A 21,712-nucleotide genomic window follows, 5' to 3' on the forward strand; every position below is an offset into this window, starting at 1 on the left:
GTTTTATTTTTTATTCAAGGATTGTCATTTTATTTTTATACAACAGAATTCATATATTATAATAAGGCCTTTTACACTGAGGATGTCAGATGAGAGTCAATCACCTGATTTGGTCCTTAGCTGACTCAAAATACATGCCATCAAAGGGCCTTATTACTTAATATAGACTGTTAATCTTAAAACACAGCATTTAAATAACAAGTTAACAAAATATAAAGAGCTTATATAACATACTATGTCAACACCTTGTATCTTAGGAATATATTACTTCAACACTTACAGGGTCATCAATCAAAATAATACTATTTATCAGGTGGCATCTATCTACACCAGTGTTTTCTATATGTGAGAATGCATATTATATTGTTACTATAGGGATAATATAGTTGTAGTTACAGGAGCATTTTGCTTTTAAGACCTTATTTTGGTTGCTTATAATTTAGCAAAACTTACCATTTTGGTTCACATTTCTCCTGGTAGTTCACTAACCCAAATACTGGGTCTTCCTGGGAAAGCTTGGTAAAATTCCATCCAGTAAGTTTCAGATAAAGTTTGTCATGTTTATGAAAATTTTAGGCTGCACTTTTTTCACACTCATATTACTCTAAACCAATTTAATGTGAAAAGTTATGCTTTAGTAAATTGGAAAAAATATTAAGAAATAAAAGTATTAATGAGTTAAAATAGTTGTGCTGCAATACATCATTTCCTTACTGTTTCAAGCGCCAAATCCTTCACACAATGAAGTCGTTGGAAGATTTGCCACTGACTTCAAATAGGAGCAGGGCTGAGCCCACAGTGCAATAATCCAGATAAACACAAACTGTATGCATATATCTGAATATGCTCGCTGAAATACAATCACTCGTGTTTATTTTAATAATTACATGTTCAAGCAAACAGTGTATTTGTGTCGATGTATCATAATTTGGATCTAACTCAAGTAAATGCACAAAAACTCTGGTTTTGTATTTTTTGTAAAGACATACAAAAAGTACATTAATAGAATGTTACAGATGGGATTTTAAACACACAAATTACTCACAAAATTCATGGTTAGTGTTCCCGCAGCAACATTACATAGTTCATATATTTAAAGCATAAATATATTGCCATATATATTAATAGAAAATTCTATGTATATGAAAAAGAGCTGAATTATATTTGCTGTGGAAATCATAGCACTAAGGCTTAAATCCACAAAGTATTTAGTCTCCTAACCTCCACTGATTTAAATGGAAAACCTTGGGGGTCTAGGTCTAAAGTTCTCTGATTTTTGTGTATGTAAACTCTCAACCATAACATTACACGGATATCAGTTTTTTTCATTTTATAGGTATACATATTACAAAATGTCTGTATGTACAAAAGAAACATTAAGGCCCCAATCCTACAAATACTTATGGGACTAATAGTATGTAAAGTTAAGCATGTGAATAAGTGCTTGCAAGATCAGGGCCTGTATTGCATAATGGAAGAACAAATACTAAATCAGACGATTCAGATTTCCACAGCACTTGAGAAAGTATCAGGTCAAAATATACATCTACTATTTCAGCTTTAAAAATAGTATATAATAATACATTAATAAATAATAATAACAATAATAATTATTATTATGGACAATTTGAATGCCCTCTCTCCATAGTGTCCATCTACAAGATACTAGTAGAGTTAGTCAGCAATTTATTTGTGCAATTCCTAGAAGAAAGAGAGACATACAAAGATCTGGAAGCTGCACATTGATGTAAATAACATGTAATTCATTTCACAAATGATAATGTAAACTATAGTAAGATATATAGCAGAAAAGAGGAGAAAAAATGTATTCCCTGGGGCTGGAAAGTTATTTAAAGTTCAGAGCCAGGGTAAAGTCAGTTTACAGTGTGTGTGTGGAATTTCCTTTGCTGTTCCCTACAAATAAATCAGTGGTGGTATTTACACCGCAAAAAAGGGGGATGGGGGTTAACACCAAAAGTGTATAAAATTAATGGATGTCCATTAGATTTTTATTATTTTTAGTTAGAAAATGGCTTTGCTCCTACCCTGGTAAAGGAGACACAGAGGACATTGAAAAGCTGAAGGGGGGGGGGCTAAATACAAAAGCACTTATGTGTGGTGTCTAGCTCGGCAGAAAGGGTGCCCAGCTTCCAGCAGCAGCAGCAGCTCCTCTCGCTTTCTGGGGCTGGGCTGGAACAGGCAGCCGCCGCCGCCGCAGCTCTAGCTCCTCCGGAGCGGCGAGATCAGCTGAGCCTCGGTGTCACGTGGGCTGTGTGTCGAAGGTCACAGCGCTCACAATGGAGCTGTCGGAGTATGTGCAGAGCGGCTTGCAGATCCTAGCCGATTCTGGCTGCTTTTCTCCTAGCGCCTACACGGTTCTGCTCCAGACGGCTTTCCAGAGCCTGCTCAACGCCCAGGCGGACCAGGTAGCTCTAGGTAAGCGCTGCTTCTCGAGTAAATGCCAGGAGAGGAAAGGAGCCCTGCAGTGTCTTTCTGGGAGCTGGAGAGAGACAGGAAATTGGATCTGTTTTTATCTTCTGCTACATTATTGTGACTTGTGTTTGTAGCTAATTGTAGCTAGAGCCAGACCCCTAGATCCCTGCACTGTAACGCATACGATGCCACCTGCACCAAGCAAGACAAACGCCAATGTAATCGCTTGCCCACGTAGTGTTCTTCCCCCATGTTTTGTTATTTCATTGCAGAAATAACTGCATTTCTCGCTCGTGGCCTAAAAGAGATTGCAAGCTCCAGTTAAATGAAAGGAGCGTGGATGTTTTGGACAGCTGGGTAACTATCACTTCTTGTCCTGGCTGGTTATTCGAAACAGCTCTAGAGAGGTTAAGCCAGGTATATTTGCCAATGGGAGAGGTTAAAATGAAGATGGCATGGGTCAAATTTGTATGTGGCAGTGGGTCCAGTTTGGTTTTGGCATCTGCTGTCCCAGTCGTTCGTCGATGTCCCTGGTATGTATTTTTAATTCCCAGCTCCATTTATTTTCAGTGCAGTTTGGGTCATACAAATCTGTTGCCTCGTCAGTCATTGCACATGCAAAGTAATCGTGTGTTGACATTTGACATGCAGCTTGGCACAGCAGTAGGGTGGAACAACAGGGTTTGTTTTAATTATTCAGCTTGTGACTGCAATATAGTCCAAAATGTTTATTTGAAAATGGAAATCACTTTGGGGGTGATTGTAGCTAAAAGTGTAATTGTTGAACAAAATTCTAGTTGACTTGGGGGAGGGGTTAATCGGTCTTTTGGTGAAATTTAATCTGCAGACAGTTCCGACGTAAAGTGTTATTTGGAGGAGTATTTACACTAAACGCGAGTACTTGAGTGTTTAATTGTGTGACTTATATAGCAGTTAAAAGGAAGGCATCCACCTATTTGTGTCCGTGCGTCCTCCTGTGTCAGGAACAAAAGTTTTGTTTGGTTTATTTCGTTTTGTTTTCCCTGTGGGATGTTTCTTCCTATGGCAATCCCAGCAAATCCGTGCCCTTAGTTTATCATTTACATTATTCTTAATTGGATCATTGAATTTAATTCCATAAATGAACTGAATAAAATGGGGGTGGTTGGAAGGGGAGATTAGGAGAAAAAGAGCTAATATACTCAGAAAATCTGTGAAACCTTTGTATTTATGTTCTTTAAAATTTTATGATCCGGATTCTGATCTCGGTTATACCGGTGTAAATCCGGAGTAATTCACACCGATGTAATCGAGATCAGATTCTAATTCCATGTCTCTGGTGATAAGGCTCTGAGAAATGCTTGCGGGTGGGTGATGGGAAGTTAAGGGTTTCCCTATGATACGTAAGATTTTTAATGGGTTGAGGGGAGATGCATGTACCCACTTATAACTGAAACTAACGTATTAGCAATTATTTTCACAATATGAAAATACCTGTCTTTTGTGCTGTATTTGGTTAAAAAATTGCCTACACATTTAGTTTCCTGCCACCCTCTAAATTATGAAGCATTTTACTTTGTTACGTCTTAGAACAGTTCATTTTAAAAAGGAAGACACGCCCTTTTAAGTTGTTTTCAGGCTTCAGGAACAAGTATATCATCAGTAATTCATTTATTTTAGATCACCCAGTCTTGAAACATATTGACCCAACAGTATTAAAACATTGCCATGCAGCAGCTGCAACTTATATACTGGAGGCTGGAAAACACAAAGCCGACAAATCTACTATAAGGTATTTTGAAGCTACCCTATTTTTCTGGTGGCTGTTACTTTAAATTATACTGCTAATTTCTATTCAAAGACTAATACACTTCTGTTTTTCTCTCTCTAGCACATATCTAGAAGACTGTAAATTTGATAGAGAGAGAATAGAACAATTTTGCACCGAATATCAGGTTTTAAGCCAATTTTAAACTATATTTCCCTTTTATAATTATTCATTCAGTAGAAGTTGGCAAATACATGTTTTCCTTTTTTCAGAAAAACAAAGATACGTTGGAAATCATATTGGGAAGGTAGGTTATTCTGCCAGCAGAAGTCATTTTTCAGTTATAGATATTATTTAAACAAGCAAACAAAAAACTCAAATATATTATGGGGGGAATTATAATGAGCTATTTAAATTATTAAAGTAACAAAACCCGTTCAATTGTATTTAATACCTTTGAACACAAATTTAAACAAAATATTAACTTTTCCTTTCCCCATTTAACACTCTCTTCTTTAAATAAAGTTTGTGAACTTTTGAACAGTCATTTGAGAAAATCGTAAAAACTTGTTAGCGTTTGTTGACCAAAAGCCTTGAAAAACTGACCTTTACTTTTAGGGTAGGGTACACATAACCATTGTATCTTTCAGTATAGGCAGATGTCCTCTGCACATAACCGATGTTTCTTGGCGCCTGGAATATCAAATCAAGGTAATCTTACCACATTAGGAAACTTTGATTTGATTTCCTTCTCTGTGGTAATGTCTGATTTTGTGTGTGTTTTGTTATCACTTTAGACCAACCAACTTCATAAAACTTATCGACCTGCCTATTTGGTGACCTTAAATGTGGAGGTACTGTATATCACTTTTCCCAGCATAAGTAGATAAAAGGCAACTCCAGGCTCAGGACACATTTTAATTAAACAGGTGTTATTCTTTTCCTTCAGAACAGCGACTCAAGATCACACCCTGACGTTAGTTTTAGTTGCACTATGGAACAATTACAGGTATTTTCTTTCGTCATCACTGTTTCTGTATTTGACTCCAACGCTGTGAATTTTGACTGGGTGTCAATCAACTGCAAAGATTGTAAACAGTTCAAAAAATATATGGGGTTGGGACGAATGCCTTTTGTAAAAACATATTAAATGCAATATTTTATTGTATCTGTACTTGTGATGTGAAGCTGCCACTGCCAGCTACATGAAGGTATTTACATGGGAATTACTCTTTTGTTGGTATGGCTTTAGAAACGAATGGAAAACATTTCTTATAAATGTAATGCTAATCTGAAAGGAAATCCATAAATTTTTCTACAACTTTGATCTCCTGTGATACAGAGCAAATATAAAGGAGAAAACGGTATGGTATTTGGATAACCACTGCATGATTGATTAAAGTGTATAAACTGAAGAGTTTTTTAATCGGTACTAATTGCACCTAAAGAGGAAGTAATGAATTGAAATATACATTGATCTCTGCTTAGCTATTAAGCATGTAATGAAGTAGTTGGAGGGCTGTTATACTGAAAAATATTAGGGAAAAACTGAAAGACTGGGGGATAGGGGGATGCAAAGATATTCCAATTACACATTTTAAACTCAAGTGAAATGTTTCCCAGAAACTTTGTTTTACCTGCAAAGATATTTTGGTTAGGTTTAGGTTTTGCTGAGTGAATTAAATTTGACATGCTTTGACTGCAGGATTGTGTTGGAATAAAAGTTGACATTAATTATTTTCAAAATATTTGAAATTTGCTTATGGCTATTGTGATAAGTATCTTTTAATGTTAACTGTGAATACACTGCTGGTACAATCTTCATGTTAAAAATGCACTTTAATATTTTAGTAAAAGATCCATGTGAAAGGCTATTTTTTTTGCAAATATATGTGGAACACTTTAAGCATTGAAGCATCGTAAAAGTTATTACTTTAATTGATATTTAAATAATTTGTATCAAATATAAAAGTTCTCTGAGGCAAGTGTTGCTCTTCCCATTTTGAGTATCTAAAAATTAATATGTATTTGTCTCTATTAATAGCCAGTTTGTTGCAAAATATATTCTAAAATTAAGTACTCCATCTTTTAGGATTTAGTTGGAAAACTAAAAGATGCAGCAAAAAGCCTAGAAAGAGCATCTCAGATGTGATCGAAGGAAATTGACAATCCACCGGGTTCAAGAGGAAGAAAAGTGCACTGACTCCTAAGTTTCTTCGTAGGGAACATGACGAATCAATTTTCTTCTTTTTAAAAATATCATGTCGTCACGCACTTAGACCTTATTGCTTATGTATCAGCTATTGAATCTGAAAGTCCCTATTCTAGGAAGTGTAACTACTCTTTCTGTGCAGTCAAATGTATGTTTTGTTAAAGTCCTGTTTTCTTATCACAACTATTCTTATGTCAGAGTGCTAGATAATTGATTTGTCTTTAAAATATTCACTTTATTTTACTTTGTGCTTTCTTCTGAAATATTATTTTTCTGATTTTTTTCCACACATTATAATAAAATGGATTAATTCTCTCTATTTTTGTGGATGAAAACAAGCTCCGTTTAAAATGACGTTTCCTTGGAGGAACAGTATTATCGTTCAAAAGGCAAAAACTAGTTCAGTGCGATACTGTTAAGGGTCTATCGCTATCATTGGTTAGAGTGTAATGCGGTTGGCCGCTCATTGCTGTATCCTTTCACTCCCAAGTGATGTTGCACCTTCTGTGAGATTAAAATTCGCTCAAACTTTACAGTAGGAGGCAAAACTGCCATTCGTTGATCTTGCCCCGGATTTGCTCATTAAAAACTCAGAGCAAGCACCAATCTACTGAGGCAGGCAATGGGTCAAGGTCTGCTCTTGCTGAGAAGTCCATCCTCTGTCATTTCAGTGTGGATGTAGAGATGGAACTGAAATGGGACCTGCGTTGTCTCCACAACCTCTTCACAGACACACCTTCCACCGCATTATCTGGAAGCTTGTCCCTCCAGAAACTATACCCTGTGTATGAAATCAGTGTTGATACACAACTCTTCTCTGCCTCGCAGCCGCTGGCTTTAATCAACAGGCGAGCGGGGGCGGGGGTGACCGACTTGCTGAAGAGAATAAGCACCTGTTTAAACGCAAAAGCGGGTCTGGCTCCTGCAGTCCTGACTCGGGCAAAACGCTGAGGAGCTCAGGTGAAGACTGCTGCTGTTGGATACAGCGCTGCCACTCCTTCACTAAAGCTCCGAAGCCACGCAGGGGGGTTTATTGCTCTGCAGCGATCCTAGGACGTCACTGGAGGGGCGGTTAAGATGGGATTGGCCTTGCCCGCTCCCCTCCTCCGTCGGTCAATACTCCCTGGTATGATCCCTTCCTGCTGGGACCCGGGGGGTGGGGGGAGTTCCTCTATCGCAGCCCCTCCGGCGAGCAAGCCCCCAGTATGGGCGGAGAGCGGAGCTTTAGCCTGGGCAGGTTTACGCTGTGGTGGACCGTGTCCAGCACGAATGGGGCTCCCGTCCACACAGGGGCTGTGTCCAGCGGGGGAACAGGAGATGGGCACAGCCCCAGCAAGCAGCGCCGTGCCTGGGGGAGCCACAGGAGGGGCCGAGGCAGTCGGGGTGGGAGAGGGGAAATGGAATATCCTCGGAGAGGTAGGAGAGAGCCAGGCGTGCGCGCAGTACGCACTGGGGACAGGGTGCATGTGGCGGGAGATGGGGGGGCAGGAGGTGTCAGGGCGTGTGGAGGATTAGGTGAGGAGCAGGATGGGTATGCTGGGGGTGGAGGATGCAGGGGGAACAAGGCTATGGATGAAAACGGGGAACGCGGATGTGTAGAAGAGAGCGAGGAAGGGGGAAGAGTTTGGGGGAAAGGCGGGCCCGGGGAGGGGGTGTGGGGGGGCAGGGTGGAATGTGCGTCTGGAAGGGGTAGAGCGTGTGTGCAGAGGGGCGAGGAGGGGGAGGTGTGCGGCGTGTAGAGGGGAAGGAAGGTGGAATGGGGAGAGGAGGCTGATGGTGGCATGTGGATGTGGAGGAAGCAGGACGCAGGCGGTGCGTGGACAGCAGCGTGGAAAGGCAGCCGTGGGACTGTTTGCAGATGGAAGAGGGTCAGGAGCACGATGTGTAGAGTGAGGGCAGGAAATTGTGTGTGTGCATCGAGGGGGGCAAGGGCTATGTGTCGAGGGATGAGGGGGATGCGTGTGCTCAGTGGGGGGAATGCCGGGCCGTCGCCCAGAGTGGGGGCAAGGACCGGAGGAGATGCGTGGAGTGGAGGGGGGAAGAATGGGCACCGTGTGAGTGTGCGGAGTAGTGGGGAGAGCCCGCGTGGTGAGCGCGGCGGTGGGATAGAAGGGTGTGTGTGTAGGGGTGGGCAGAGCGTGGGGAAGAGGCAGCTCTGGGTGTGTACAGCCCATAGCCGTGCAGAGATGGGGCACGAAAGGTGGGCAGAGGAGGAGGCAGCCGGTGTGTGTAGATGTGGGGAGAGGGAGAGGACGGAGGCGGTGTGTGTCGAGAGGAGGGATGGACCGTGTGTGCAGAGCGGGTAGCGTGTGTGAATGGAAGGAGGGGTAGCGGTGCTCGCAGTGTTTGCAGCCAGCGTGGGAGAAGAATAGGGATCGAAGGGGTGTGGAGGGAGAGGAGGAAAAGGCAAAGCGTGTAGTGCGGAGAAGTGGGGAATGTGTGTCGAGGGGGGCCGGAGGGGGCCGGGGCAGCGTGTGTGCAGCGGGGAAAAGGAGGAATAGGCAGGGTCTGTGTGTGTGCAGGGTAGGGGGAGGAGGAGGAACAGGCAGAGTGTGTGTGGAGTGGAAGGGGGAGGGGGCGATGTGCGAGGAGGGGGAGGAGGCGGCTGAGTTGTGGGATTGGGTCATGGGGAGGCTGACGGGCTCCGACTACACCGACACTAATTCCCAGGCCACCCTTAAGGAATGAGGAGCCCCACGTGATGCTGGCGGGGCGGGCGAACTCTGAGCCATTTTGGGGACGGTGTCAGTTTCCACTGTGTGCCTTCAGCGTTGCATTTTTTCCCTCCTCCGCCCTCCCGTCCCTGTTTCCCCACCAACAACTATGAAATAATAATAATAAAAAGGAGACCAAGAGGCAGAGCAGGGGGCCGAGGGGGAGACAATGGGCTGGTGGAGACAGAACCCATCCGGATTAGAAAGATTTTAAACTCCCAGCTCCTCAGCCACCCAAAAACCAGACTCAGAGAGAGAGCGAGAGACAGAGGGAGTGAGAAGGGTCGGTGGAGGAAAGGAGAAAACCCGGTTGTTTTGTAACTAACATGAGCTGAGAGCAGCAGCAGCAGCAGCAATAAGCTTATTGCAATTGACAGCGTCTGCAGTTCATTTCAAGATGGCCGCTTGGCTCACATTCATTTTCTGCTGAACGACTTTTAACTTTCATTGTCTTTTTTGGCCGCTCCGATCATCACCCACCGGCTCCTTTTTCCGGGTATGTATAAAGCGAGGTGTCTCCTTGCCAAGGACGGGGGGCGGTGGGGGCTTGGCGGCGGGTTTAGGCCGGTTTGGGGGCTGCAAAGGGGAGCCTAGGTGTCCCCTAAGCTCTCCGTATGCGAAAAGCGCTGACAGGCTGCTCCAACCACACACACACACACACACACAGACTCACACAGCAGAAGCAGCAGCAGCCTGTGCACTCACTTTCGTTACGCACCCACATTTGCAAATTTTAGTTCCTTTCTTTCCCCAGCTGCCCCCTAAAACGTTTCTGTGCACATGGCCCCCTAAGAGAATATTTATATTTTCCGTCCCTGTTTCCAGCCCGGCCTCAGCGCCCTTTGTTTAAAGGCAGATTTTGATTAAACGGGGACGGTTCATGAAATCTGGAGCTGCCTAGGTCAAGTGATTTCAGTCCTCTCCGAAAGAAATATGCTTGGGGGGGGTTAAAATGTGAGATACTGCACTCATTTTATAGAGATAGGGTCACTGGGGGGTAGTGATCCCGCTGGGGGGGTTGTTAGACCGGGGGGGACCGGAAAGAAAATTTTATTAACTTAAGTTGGACAAACACTTCTGTGAAATTTGATGGCTTGTAAGATGGCGGTTCCCAGTTGTTACCAATGCCTCCGTTTGCATTTGTGCTTAAAATGCTAAAGTTTCTGGGCTTGTACCTGTTGAGGGGGGGAGAGGGGAGACCAAAGTTGAAAAATAACTTTTGGTGAAGCAATCACTTTGACTGTGATCCTTGAAAAGTGGGTGTGCAGATTTACCATAGCGAAGATGGAGTAACTGCAGGACATAGTGGTATTTTTGAATACTTTCTTTTCTTTAACTGGTATTTTCATTCTAAGCCCGGGAAGGGTAAATTAACATGAACTTCTTGGTAAAGTCTTTAAAGTGCCGTGGATTTACTCCTCGTGCTGTTTATGGGTGGCACTAGAAAGTTGATTGTATATGTTTATGTAATTGTGTGTGGCCTTGACAATACACAACTTGGAGCTTTCCTAGCTATTTACTGTTAATATTAGGAAGTAAACCGGAAAGGAGAAGCAGAAAAAATAAATTTATATAAAAGGAAAAAAATTTCCAGAATCTAGAAACTAAGCGTCATACCCCGCTCTCCACAAAGTTTAGGGAAATGTAGACATATATACCCAACGCCAAGTATAGCATTCAGTAGTTTTCTGCATAGTTTATAGTAGCCAGTGTTACTTTATTTTATAGGGCTCTTAAAGACTAGAGAGATTCTGGAAATGTAATCCAGTAAAATTGCTTAGAGGGGCTATTTACAATACATCCCGTAAACTAAGACAGACTTTTGTTGCAATTTACCAGAGATGCAAACTATTGATCTATGCCAGATCATGGCGATACCTACAAATTCACGTTAGTTTATTTAGGTAGACTGATTGGGTACTTCAACTAGTTAAATTTATGAGCCTGATTTTAAGGGCTGAGGGATTTTTACCCTCTTGCCATTCTTCAGTTCTTTCTTTATGCTGTGCCAAGACGTTCTTTGGGGAAATACTATCCTTACAATTCCTTTAAAACATATGTGGACATTCTTTAGTGAAGGGACAAGAATAGTATTCATAGTAAAAGTGGCTCTTATTCCTAAAGATAATAAGGCTTTAGATGACAGGCTTGTTATTACTGAACAGCCAGTTCTTCGAGTGGATATAGGTGCAAAGTAGGCAAAACCGTCAGAATGAAGTTTTAGGTATACGTTTGTTATACACCTGGAAAACCGAATTAGAAAGTTTATTGCACTCGAATTTTTTTCATAGTCTATCTGATTATAACCACAAGAACGTGCTTCTGTTTTTCTTCAGTTTGACATAACCCATGAAAGGCCTCTAAACAGTCAGTTGGCTGTCACTGTTTACCGCTAGCAAGTTTTACCATCATGTATTGTTACATTTAGTTGGGGGTTTTTTTGGTTGTGTGTGTAACTATACATATATTCATGTTAAGGGACAGTTTGTGTTGGCTGTGGTGAGTCTCGGGGATTCTTAACGTTAAAACCAGTAGAAAAACCTGAAAGGATTTTCCTCTAACCAAAATATGATGGTCAGGTTTTGCTGTAGTAAAATATGTGTGTATGTATAATGGACAAACACATCTACAGCAGTGTATGTGTACCAGGTGGCTTGTAGTGAGTATTTGGGTGTTTGATTCAGTTTGCTGCATGAGATCACAGATTTCAAAGACAGCTCATAGTATGCGATTAGCAGAAAAAGAGCTAACTTTAGGCAATAAATAATACCCTGTAGGGGATGCTACGACTAAACAAGGTTCAGGGTTGAATTAAAGTCTCTCTATTTAGGAAGAGGCTACGCTTGTGTGAAATAAAATATGTGTTTTGAAGGACTGTCCTGGTATATCAGGGCTTGGGAAGAATTCTAAACTAACTGTCATATGTGACCTCTGCCACGGTTTATTTTGCAATATAGATGTGTATGATTTGCACGGTGTTGGGTTTAACAAAAAAACATAGATCAGTGAAAGCAGCCTGTTCATATTTGAGCAATGTAAGAAACCCCAGGTCAATAGCATTGCAGTAATATACTTCAGAGACTGAAGTGAAGCCACCTTGCATTTATCCTCTCGTACAAAAACATGCTGTCCATATCAATAAAAAAGAGTGGCAGGTTGGAGACCGTTGAGGCGATCTCTGAAATCAGAATACAGTGACATTTGTGTCTTGACTCCCTGCGCTGTGCCACGCTCAGCCTTGGGGATATCACCTCCCCCGAGCCCTTTGCCCATTGCTCGCAGTCATTTCATACTGGAGAGTTTGTCTACTGTACCCAGCTCATTCAGCGAGTCTCATGCAGCAGCAAGGGAAGTTGTCTTGCTCAGGTCGCTCGTGGGCGCTGTGGACGCTTCCTCAGAAATGTTGTACCCCTCACCTGGCCAGATTGGCTGACGCTCACAGCGTTTCGGAACCTGGTTGCTATCGCTGGGTTTCACTGCCCGGTATCGAAGCTTGCGAGGATCTGGAGAGAATCTCAAGCACTGTCAAATAGTGAGTTTCAGAAATTCAGATATTTCAGTCGAGGGTAGCTTCTAGACTGTGTCCCAGGAGGGGGTGAGATCCGGAAACTTGGTCCGTGGAGTGGGAGCAGTGGAATGGGGAGGTTACTGGCATGCATTTGAGCAGCATTGTTATGTCACACTGCTCAGATTCTGGTTGATAGCAAATCATTTACTGTACAATCGGCGCAGCTGGCGGTTGTTGTTTTTTTCTCCTTGGAGTTTCCTCTTTTCCCTCTTATTCTTTCCTATGTATGATTTTTGTTCGTGCCGTTGCAGCCGATGGGGGTTTGTAGGCTGCGGGCTGGGAACATGACATTTGTTTTTCACTCATGTCGCTGCCCAGCGTTGACAAGGTGTTGATTTAGCTTTAGGAATGGTCTGGTCACGTGGTCCTTTGCATATTGTCATTCCCTCACTGTTTAAAGTAGCTTTTATTGCTCAAAAGGTGACTGGTTCACACACTCTGAGATTTGCACACCGGCTTCCTCCCAAACGGACACCTCATCCCCTTATTGCAAATCTCTTTTCACCTTAGCAAAACTTTGCACCGTTCCTGTCCGAGCCGCGGGAGAATTTCGTTTTAGACCCGAAAAAGCGTTAAAACGAGACCCAGTTAAATAAACATCTCAGTAATGCGATCGCAGGGAGCTGGGGCGAAGTCTACAGCTGGCGAGCTCGGGGGATCTGCCTGGGAACGCGGTTCGCCTGGGCTGGGAGAGGGAGGGGAAGAGGAACGATCTCAGACGAGCTCCTTGCACCGAGTCGACGTGGATAGAGGCCCCTGAGAGGATCCGAAATGGCCGAGACTCGGGAGGAGCCTCTTGCATTTGCCTCCACTAGTCTAAGACCCCAACACCGGCTCGGCGCAGCTCTCTGGCCGCCGGAGACCCCTCCCACCACCAGCTCCGCTTTCAGCCCCAATCCCCACCCCCATCCTTCCCTCCCAAATCCGGCTCCGCTCCCTTTGCACCCTGCGGGATCTTGCGGCCGCTCTGCTGAGCCCGGCCCCACCAGCCCCCTCCGCGCCGGACACCACCTCCCCCAGCCTCCCCAGAGCCGCTTCCCCCAGCTGCACCCCAGCCCCAGCCTAGGTTCCTCCAGGCCCAGGCTCTGCCCGGCGCCGCTTCGCAGACACCCGCAGCCTGCCCGGGCCGCGCCCCCTCCCCGGCCCGGCTTCCCCCGGCCCGCATCCTCTCCCCCGCTCCCCCCCGCCTGGCTCTCGTGTGTTCCCAGCGGTGGCAGGATGCCAAGTGTAAGTGTAAGTTGCTATAGCAACCCCCTCGGATAGCTGAGCAGTCCCGAGCCTGCACCGAGCGCGGCGCGAGGGGGGAGCGGCCGCCGCCCGGACCCCAGCCCCGGCCGGGTGGGCAGCGGGCAGCTCCGGGGGCCGGCCGGACCAGCTCCGAGGTGCGTGTCCCCCATCCCCACCCCCTGCTCTCCGGAAATGCCAGGGCGGGCGCGGCGGGAGGCGCCGGTTCCCCTTTGTGTGACTCCCCGGCAGCCCCGTGCCCGGCCCGCCCCACGGAGGGGGGACCCGGCTCCCTCCGCACCCCGGGCTGCGAGCCCCAGCCGCGCCGAGGGGAATCTGGGCCAGCGAGTGACCGCCGCACCCGCGGGGAGCGGGTAGGTGCTGTGCAGCAGGCTCGCCCTCCCGGAGCTGGCAGAGGGCTTGGACCCCGGTCCTCAACAACGCGGGGCTGCAGGCACCTCTGGCCCCGGGACATTTCCCTGGGCTGTGTCACCCGGGCATCGCGCCCGCCCGCAATTCCCCGTCTGGCCACTTCTCCCCGTTCAGCCTCCTTCCATATTTCCCTGCGTTTTGGGGATGCAACTTCAGCGTGGGTGGGGAAACGCGGGATCTCTGTCCCTGGGACACTGAGCTCGTCCCCTAGTCAATGGTCCTCTGTGTGTGTCTTTCAGAGCCACCTTTTCTTAAGCAAAAATGCACCGAACAACCAGAATCAAAATAACCGAGCTAAACCCCCATCTCATGTGTGTGCTCTGTGGCGGGTACTTCATTGATGCAACAACCATCATCGAGTGTCTACACTCCTGTAAGTACAGTAAGGCTCTTCGCATTGTCGCTGTGCTGCTTCGCACCTTTCCCGTGCCACCGGAAAAACGGAGCTATTAGCTAGAACATCCAATATGCAGATTTGTGCGAAAGATGATTTGTTCACATTTCATTTGACAAAACCCTTAGTCTTTGTTAGCGTAGTGTGTATATAGCGTCTCAGTTTCACGTTAATTGGGGCTAATTAGAGAACTTGTTTAGCTTAAGCAGCGCATTTCTAACAGTGGACCATTTATTAGCTTGCATAGTGTAAAAATCGCACCTCTGTCCATATTTGAGTATTGCCTAATACTATTACTAAAAGCCTTACGTGTTTTTACTTATAGTCTGTAAGACGTGTATCGTACGTTACTTGGAGACAAGCAAATATTGTCCTATATGTGATGTCCAAGTTCACAAAACCAGACCGCTTTTGAATATAAGGTAGGAGAAAAGTGTAATTTTACTTTATAAAAGGGGTCTAGCGGTGAATATTTTGATGTTCTCTCTTCATCTACAATTTAAATCTGAGAGGAGTTGTCAATTTACATGCTAACGTTTGCCTATGTTCTGTCTTTGGAGTCTTGTCACGGATTGAAATCGAAGACTTGACTGGATGCGAGACAGAAAGTTTTTGTATTTTTTGGAATACACTAACCGGTTGAACAATGTCCTTTTCCCTCTCCTTATTTATCACAATCCCATATTTTGTATCTCCATGTTCCATTTCACACAGACATCCTGAAGTGCAACCTCTTAACTGCTCTTCAGAAACATCAGAAATATTTATGAAACTTAAAAGAAAAAGTTAAACTTTTTAAAAAAATCCTCATTCTTTAGCATTATCCTTCATTGCTCCTTTGTGATATTTATCTCCTCATTTTGGTTGGTGGTTACACGTTTTTAAAGGCCTTCATTTAGACTGAGTGAACACTATAAGACAGATTGCTAGTGGACTGAAAATATTTTCAGTCGGATAAATTGCAAAAGAGTTAACATTTATTTAATAACGTCAATTTGTTTGTAAAGTCTTGTGGGTTAATTTTAATATAGCTGAGCATTTTATTTTTGTAGACGATCCCTCATTGCCACGGAATTGATTGTAAATGAAGAGTTGTAACTTTTATTCAAGTATTGCTGCATTTGCTTATTTGTATCTTGGGGTTGTTGTTTTTTAGGTCAGATAAAACTCTCCAAGATATTGTGTACAAACTAGTACCAGGCCTTTTCAAAAGTAAGTAGTTAAATCAAACAACAATACATAACTAATATGCTGCTTTTTTACCTATAGTACAGAGTAAATTAAGTGAAACATATATGCTTTTCCATCCAGATGAAATGAAAAGAAGAAGAGATTTTTATGCAGCTCATCCATCAGCTGATGGTAAAACTTTCTAGTTTATTAAACCTTTTGTAAACTTGACCTTATACTTAAGCTAAAACACCTTAATATTTCCTCTTTCATTTACAAATTATTTAACCATAAATACATTTAAGACACCCTAGATTCAGCTTTTTGATTAAAGATATAATAATGGCTACTTAAATACTAATAGATTATCTTAGTATTGAGGTTTTCCCCTATTACTGAGAATTGCCGTTCTGTCCGATTTTAATTTAAAAATATAAACTGTTGTGGAAATTTCCGTGCAGCTGCCAATGGCTCTAATGAAGACAGGGGAGAAGTTGCAGACGAAGACAAAAGAATTATAACAGATGACGAGATAATAAGCTTATCCATTGAATTCTTTGACCAGAATAGGCAAGTTCTATGGGAAATATTTTAAGTTTATCAATATTAACAGCTCTATCTATTATTGGTTGTAATTGTTTCATTGTTTTCCCCAGATTGGAACGGAAAGGAAATAAAGAGAGAGAGAAATCAAAGGATGAGGTAAATAATCTAGCTTTACTCGAGACAAAAGCTTGGCCAGAAAAATAATAATTAATTTTTGGACAGTTTGGTGGGTGAGCTAAATAAATAATTATATCTATCTGCCAGAAGAAACAAACCCCCATTAAAAAGATATTAAACAGAGGTTTGCAACCTCTTACAGCTATAGTTAGAAATAAATTACTTTGGTAGACAAAATAGAAGATGTCTTAATACTTTTTAAATGGAAACTGAAGTAGTTTACTTTTATTTTTTAAATGCCATTTATTAGAAGAAAGACAATTTGAATTTTTAAAATATAATCACTTTAAAAAATATCATTAGTAGAGATGTTTCATTTTTTTTAGCACCCTTACATATACAATTACTTATATAGTATTTGATTTTGCTCTGCAATTATTATTATTTTTTTTTTTAGTATTTAGTGCCTATTTCCAATTTTCTTCATGAGGAATTCTTAATAGAAATCTTAAAACTGTAGTTGGTCATTTTATAAAGTTTGTGTGCTTTTATTCAATTATACTGTGTCATCCTAAATTTGCTGTTTGGTCTCAGTACATGGACTGACTTTTTCCAATTATACTGTTAGGTGAATGACAAAAGATATTTACGATGCCCAGCAGCAATGACAGTGATGCATCTAAGGAAGTTTCTCCGAAGTAAAATGGACATACCTAATACTTTTCAGGTACCTGGATATTTTTATTTAATTTATTTATTTATTTATTTACTTGTTTATGTTGAACAGTCCTTTTATTCTAAACCTTCCAGAGCTGGTTAGCTGTATTGTTGTTTGTTTTATTTTAAAGTGGATTTCTGATTAGCTGTTTAACTCAGAACCAAAAAATAAGAAGAACTAGCCATATTTCAAATGTATAATGTAATATTTTTTAGGAGTAAGGAAATACTTTAAAATCCCACAGAAGCATTTGTGTTTATGCTGTAATTCTTTCAATTTTATTTCTGCCCTCTAAATACCGAGGACATTATTCTGCACAAGTTTTTTTAAAAAATGAAATACTCTTTTCATATATGCCAGATAAATAGTATGTATCAAAAGTTCTCCTCTGCCATGCAGTTTTGGAGTAAAAGGTTTTGAAGTCCCTTTGATAATATTGCTTTAAGATCACTTTTCCCTGGAAGAAAAATATATTCTGCTTTAAGTTATTCTATTCTGATACTTATTAACTGAAGGGTTAATGTCTTAAAAATAGATCGATGTGATGTATGAAGAGGAACCTTTGAAGGACTACTATACACTAATGGATATTGCCTATATTTACACTTGGAGAAGGGTAAATACCTGCCGTTCCTCTTCTCACGCTGTAATCTTTCCTGGTGCAGAGAGTGTGCTTATAGTGCCTTCTCTTTGTTTTGCAGAATGGACCTCTTCCTCTGAAGTATCGAGTTCGACCGACTTGCAAAAGAATGAAGATCAGCCACCAGAGAGAAGGCTTAAATAATAGCGGAGAATTAGAGAGTGACTCTGGGAGTGACAAGGCAAGCAGCCCAGCAGGAGGCATCCCCTCTACCTCTTCTTGTTTGCCCAGCCCCAGCACGCCAGTGCAGTCTCCCCATCCTCAGTTTCCTCATATCTCTAGTACTATGAATGGAACCAGCAGCAGCCCCACCAGTAACCACCAACCCTCCTTTACCAACAGAGCGCGGAAAACATCAATAAATGGCTCTTCAGCAACTTCATCGGGCTGACACCTCAATGAGACTGCCGAAACCCCTGATTTATATAGATCTCTTCATGCCATTACAGCTTTATAGATGCTAATACGTGTGACTATCGTCCAAATCGCTTTCTTTTGTAGTGACACCGAACTTGGCTATGAAAGATGGACTAGGTGACTGTTTATATGGACGTTCATCACAACGAAAGATTGTTCTGTAAAGAATTATTTTCAAGGGACTGGGAAGCAAACAGACGCGTACCATGATGTGTTAGGAAAGAGTTGGAGTGATTGCTGTCCCCATCATTTAGTCGTGGGAACCTCCGGAAGTGGATCTAAATCTTGGGATGTAGTTTGTTAATCCAGACTAACTCCTACATTACATTCTCTTCAATTGTTATTGTTATTATGCTGTTTTGTGAACCTGTAGAAAGCAACTGCTTTTTCATCTTGAAATTCAACAAAACGGAAAGAATATGCATAGAATAATGCATATATGTAGCCATGTCACTGTGAATAACTATTTCTTGCGTATTAGCCATTTTGATTCTTATGTTGCATCCTTACTTTTCTGTTGCTGCGCAGAACCGATCAAAATGAAAGTAAACTTCAGTTTTACAGTTTGTATGCCTAAAAGCGGGTATTACCGTTTTATTTACTGACTTTGTTTAAATGATTCGCTTTTATAAGAATCAGATGGCATTATGCTTGTTGTACAATGCCATATTGGTATATGACATAACAGGAAACAGTATTGTATGATATATTTATAAATACTATAAAGAAAATATTGTGTTTCATGCACTCATGATACGGTTGTTAAATTTCCAAACTGGTTCGACCCTTGCAGATGCCACCTGTTTGAATTTTGCTGATATTGCAGAGAACACTTTGTGTGTGTGTGTGTGAAAGCTTCATTTGAGAGCTACCACAAATCTCTGTTAACCTGAAAGCAATTGGCAATCTTAATAGGATTTTATGGGCTTTATCTTGTTTCAAGTGATATATTTTTACTTTTACCCAACGATACTAATAGTTTAAATGGTGCAGTGAAGAAAAATTAAGGAACATGGAAGTGGTTTACCTGTTTGGTTAGTTTTATTATTTGGTGTGATGAGATTGTGTTTTTTAAAAGCACATGAAATCATTACAGAAGCCATAAAATATGTGGTATAAATTTTAAGGAACCAGCAAGTTGCTGGATGAAGGCATTTTATCTAAATTTGTTTTAATATATATATGTATATGGTACAGTACTAACTTCATTAACATTTAACAGGTACTTTAATATTTCCAATAAACTGTGGAGAACGCCTCCTCTTTAATGTTCTGCCAATAGGAGCATTTTATCAGAGGCTTCCAAAGGTATTATTTTTGAACTAGAAGGAACACTTTCAACTTAAAATATGAATAGCCCGGAACACTTTTCAGTTTGTGCTTTGCTTTGGTCGAACTTCGTGTGTGTTCATCACCCATCATTTATACATTTGTGAGGGTGTTTATTCTATATGGATATTGTTTCATGTTTGTACGGGAAAATTGTAGTTAAACATTTCATTGTCTCCAGTCTGCAACAGAAGCACAATTCTATTGCTTTGTCTTGCTTATAGTCATTAAATCATTACTTTTGCATATAAATTGCTGTTACTTGTCCTGCTTGTTTTTATAGATCAGGTGACTGCAAATCCTCCACTGGGATTATTGATGTATAATGTCTTGTTAAACGAGATTTGATATTTTTTCCTGTAGTAAACATGTACAGTTCCATTTGAGCAGTTAAAGCGTTCAGTTTTATATACAGGAATATCTTTCATTTATAGTTGATCAAAGAAATAAACAAATAAAAGGGATACTTCATTGAAGAAATAGCAAATGAGCTTTGTTAATCATGTGATATCGAAGGACAAATAGAGTGCTGTTACTGAAATACTCTGTGCGTGTATGACAGGTTTCGGTAAATAGAACAGGTCACCATAGAGTGAAAATAACACAATTGTCTAAACAGTGCTGATTTATTTCAGATGCATGCATAGTGAACAAGCAGTGTTCTTTATTTCACCTGAGTAGTTCTTGGGACTAAGTGGTTAATTCTCAAATGTTGACAAAGGAGATTTATTTTGCTTCATAACCGTCCTACTCACACTTTAGGAATGGTGGGGCGAGGGGGAGTAGAGATTGTGTCTCTCCAGCTCTGTATTACTTTTTTTAAAACTTCAATGGAACAAAATATTTTTTAAAAGTAAAGAGAGTTCAATCGCACAGAGAATTGTCTTGGCCTGGTTTCCTATCCTATATAAAATATGACTTAATTCACAACAAAGGCCGACATTGAACCCAAAACACTGGATTGCACATAAATCAAACTAAGCTTCTTTATTTTGGAACCAGTTCAATAATGACAAATGTTGCAATAAAAACTGAGTTAATATTGGTATATACAACCTTTCCGTGAAGAATAAGTGCAACGAAATGTGAGTTGGATAGTTCCCTTCAGAACTTACACAATTTCTACGGTACACAGGACTTCACTTCATCCAGTCCTTCTAAAAATGATAAGCACCTCTAACGATCTAACGGAGCTGTAGTACGTCTGTTCCTCCCTAGAAAATGTTTTGCTACGTGCTGTTTTGTTGTTGTGATGCACATATATTGTTAAATTTATTTGGAAAAAATCCAAGATAGCATCTTGATGTTTACATCAAAGCAGTTCAATCATTCTCCTGCTTTCACAGGATTGTCTTAGCAAGTAAAATGCACTGTTGTCAGCAGAAGTATGGGTAAGTCTTTAAGTGATTCTTTATAGCCGTGAAGATTAAATGGACATTGAGTGTGATAATTCAAGAAACTCCTCATACTCGGGTTCATTTTAAAGATTATTTTTACCGGGAAAATAAGCCAAAGTGTGCGATGTCCAATTGCATTTGCTGTAAAAAGATGTTAATCAAATGTATCCTATATATGGATAAAGTTTAAGGCATAGGAACGCTACGTTTTTTCATTGCTCGTTGCTCCAAAATTCAGTTCCGGTTCAGCTGCTAGTTGCTCCACGCATAACTTGTGTCCACCCAGAGTGGGGCATGCGAATTTAATGGCCCACTCGATCCACTCTTTTGAAAAGTATTTAAGAACTTTTTTCCCACAAGCAGAATTGTGTCCCCTGAGTTACGAAGCATTGCTTAAAACAACCCATTTCATTGTCTTTCAATAGGCCAGTATCAGCGTGTAGCTATTGCAGTTCCAAGGTGAACTCCAAGGAGCCTTTAGCGCCACGTAATTAGACAGGAGAGCAAGAAGCTTCTTTCATTCACATGCCAAGGTGCCTGAGAAAAAAGGCATCTTTTTAGATAACTCCGTTCAAAGAAGCTTTTCTTCAGTTCTTTGGAAATGAATGGAGGCATTCAGACTCTGATGTTTCAAATTCAAAGGCAGAGAAAATT

At 41.7% G+C, this 21,712-nt stretch overlaps 2 protein-coding genes across 4 annotated transcripts; both read left to right on the forward strand.

Moving 5' to 3' along the window:
- The first annotated feature begins 2,235 nt into the window (after window positions 1–2,235).
- On the forward strand, window positions 2,236–6,356 carry COMMD3 (COMM domain containing 3). The gene is made up of 8 exons (XM_074946064.1): window positions 2,236–2,436; window positions 4,093–4,204; window positions 4,304–4,367; window positions 4,453–4,487; window positions 4,831–4,891; window positions 4,978–5,034; window positions 5,130–5,189; window positions 6,273–6,356. Exons 1-8 carry the CDS (start codon window positions 2,298–2,300, stop codon window positions 6,330–6,332), a joined length of 588 nt encoding a protein of 195 aa, XP_074802165.1. The 5' UTR covers window positions 2,236–2,297; the 3' UTR covers window positions 6,333–6,356.
- Window positions 6,357–9,030: 2,674 nt separating this feature from the next.
- BMI1 (BMI1 proto-oncogene, polycomb ring finger) lies at window positions 9,031–20,396 on the forward strand. 3 transcript variants are annotated; one of them, XM_074946061.1, is made up of 10 exons: window positions 9,066–9,602; window positions 14,570–14,703; window positions 15,050–15,146; window positions 15,881–15,936; window positions 16,036–16,086; window positions 16,356–16,464; window positions 16,551–16,596; window positions 17,186–17,284; window positions 17,811–17,891; window positions 17,977–20,157. In XM_074946061.1, exons 2-10 carry the CDS (start codon window positions 14,592–14,594, stop codon window positions 18,304–18,306), a joined length of 981 nt encoding a protein of 326 aa, XP_074802162.1. In that variant the 5' UTR covers window positions 9,066–9,602; window positions 14,570–14,591; the 3' UTR covers window positions 18,307–20,157. The 3 variants fall into 3 exon arrangements, with proteins under 3 accessions (XP_074802164.1, XP_074802162.1, XP_074802163.1); XM_074946062.1 differs by lacking the exon at window positions 9,066–9,602 and adding an exon at window positions 12,627–12,638 and having other exon boundaries at window positions 17,977–20,158; XM_074946063.1 differs by lacking the exon at window positions 17,811–17,891 and having other exon boundaries at window positions 9,031–9,602; window positions 17,977–20,396.
- Window positions 20,397–21,712: the final 1,316 nt, after the last annotated feature.

The sequence above is a fragment of the Natator depressus genome, chromosome 2, assembly GCF_965152275.1.
Source record: "Natator depressus isolate rNatDep1 chromosome 2, rNatDep2.hap1, whole genome shotgun sequence".
Taxonomy (NCBI): Eukaryota; Metazoa; Chordata; order Testudines; family Cheloniidae; genus Natator; species Natator depressus.

Excerpts from the sequence above, each read along its gene's own strand:
- COMMD3 (XM_074946064.1), top strand. The coding sequence starts at position 2,298 with ATGGAGCTGTCGGAGTATGTGCAGAGCGGCTTGCAGATCCTAGCCGAT. Across the intron at positions 4,368-4,452 it reads AATTTTGCACCGAATATCAG|AAAAACAAAGATACGTTGGA; the intron begins GTTTTAAGCCAA and ends TCCTTTTTTCAG. Across the intron at positions 4,488-4,830 it reads TTGGAAATCATATTGGGAAG|TATAGGCAGATGTCCTCTGC; the intron begins GTAGGTTATTCT and ends TGTATCTTTCAG.
- BMI1 (XM_074946061.1), top strand. The coding sequence starts at position 14,592 with ATGCACCGAACAACCAGAATCAAAATAACCGAGCTAAACCCCCATCTC. Across the intron at positions 15,147-15,880 it reads AGACCGCTTTTGAATATAAG|GTCAGATAAAACTCTCCAAG; the intron begins GTAGGAGAAAAG and ends GTTGTTTTTTAG. Across the intron at positions 15,937-16,035 it reads AGTACCAGGCCTTTTCAAAA|ATGAAATGAAAAGAAGAAGA; the intron begins GTAAGTAGTTAA and ends TTTTCCATCCAG.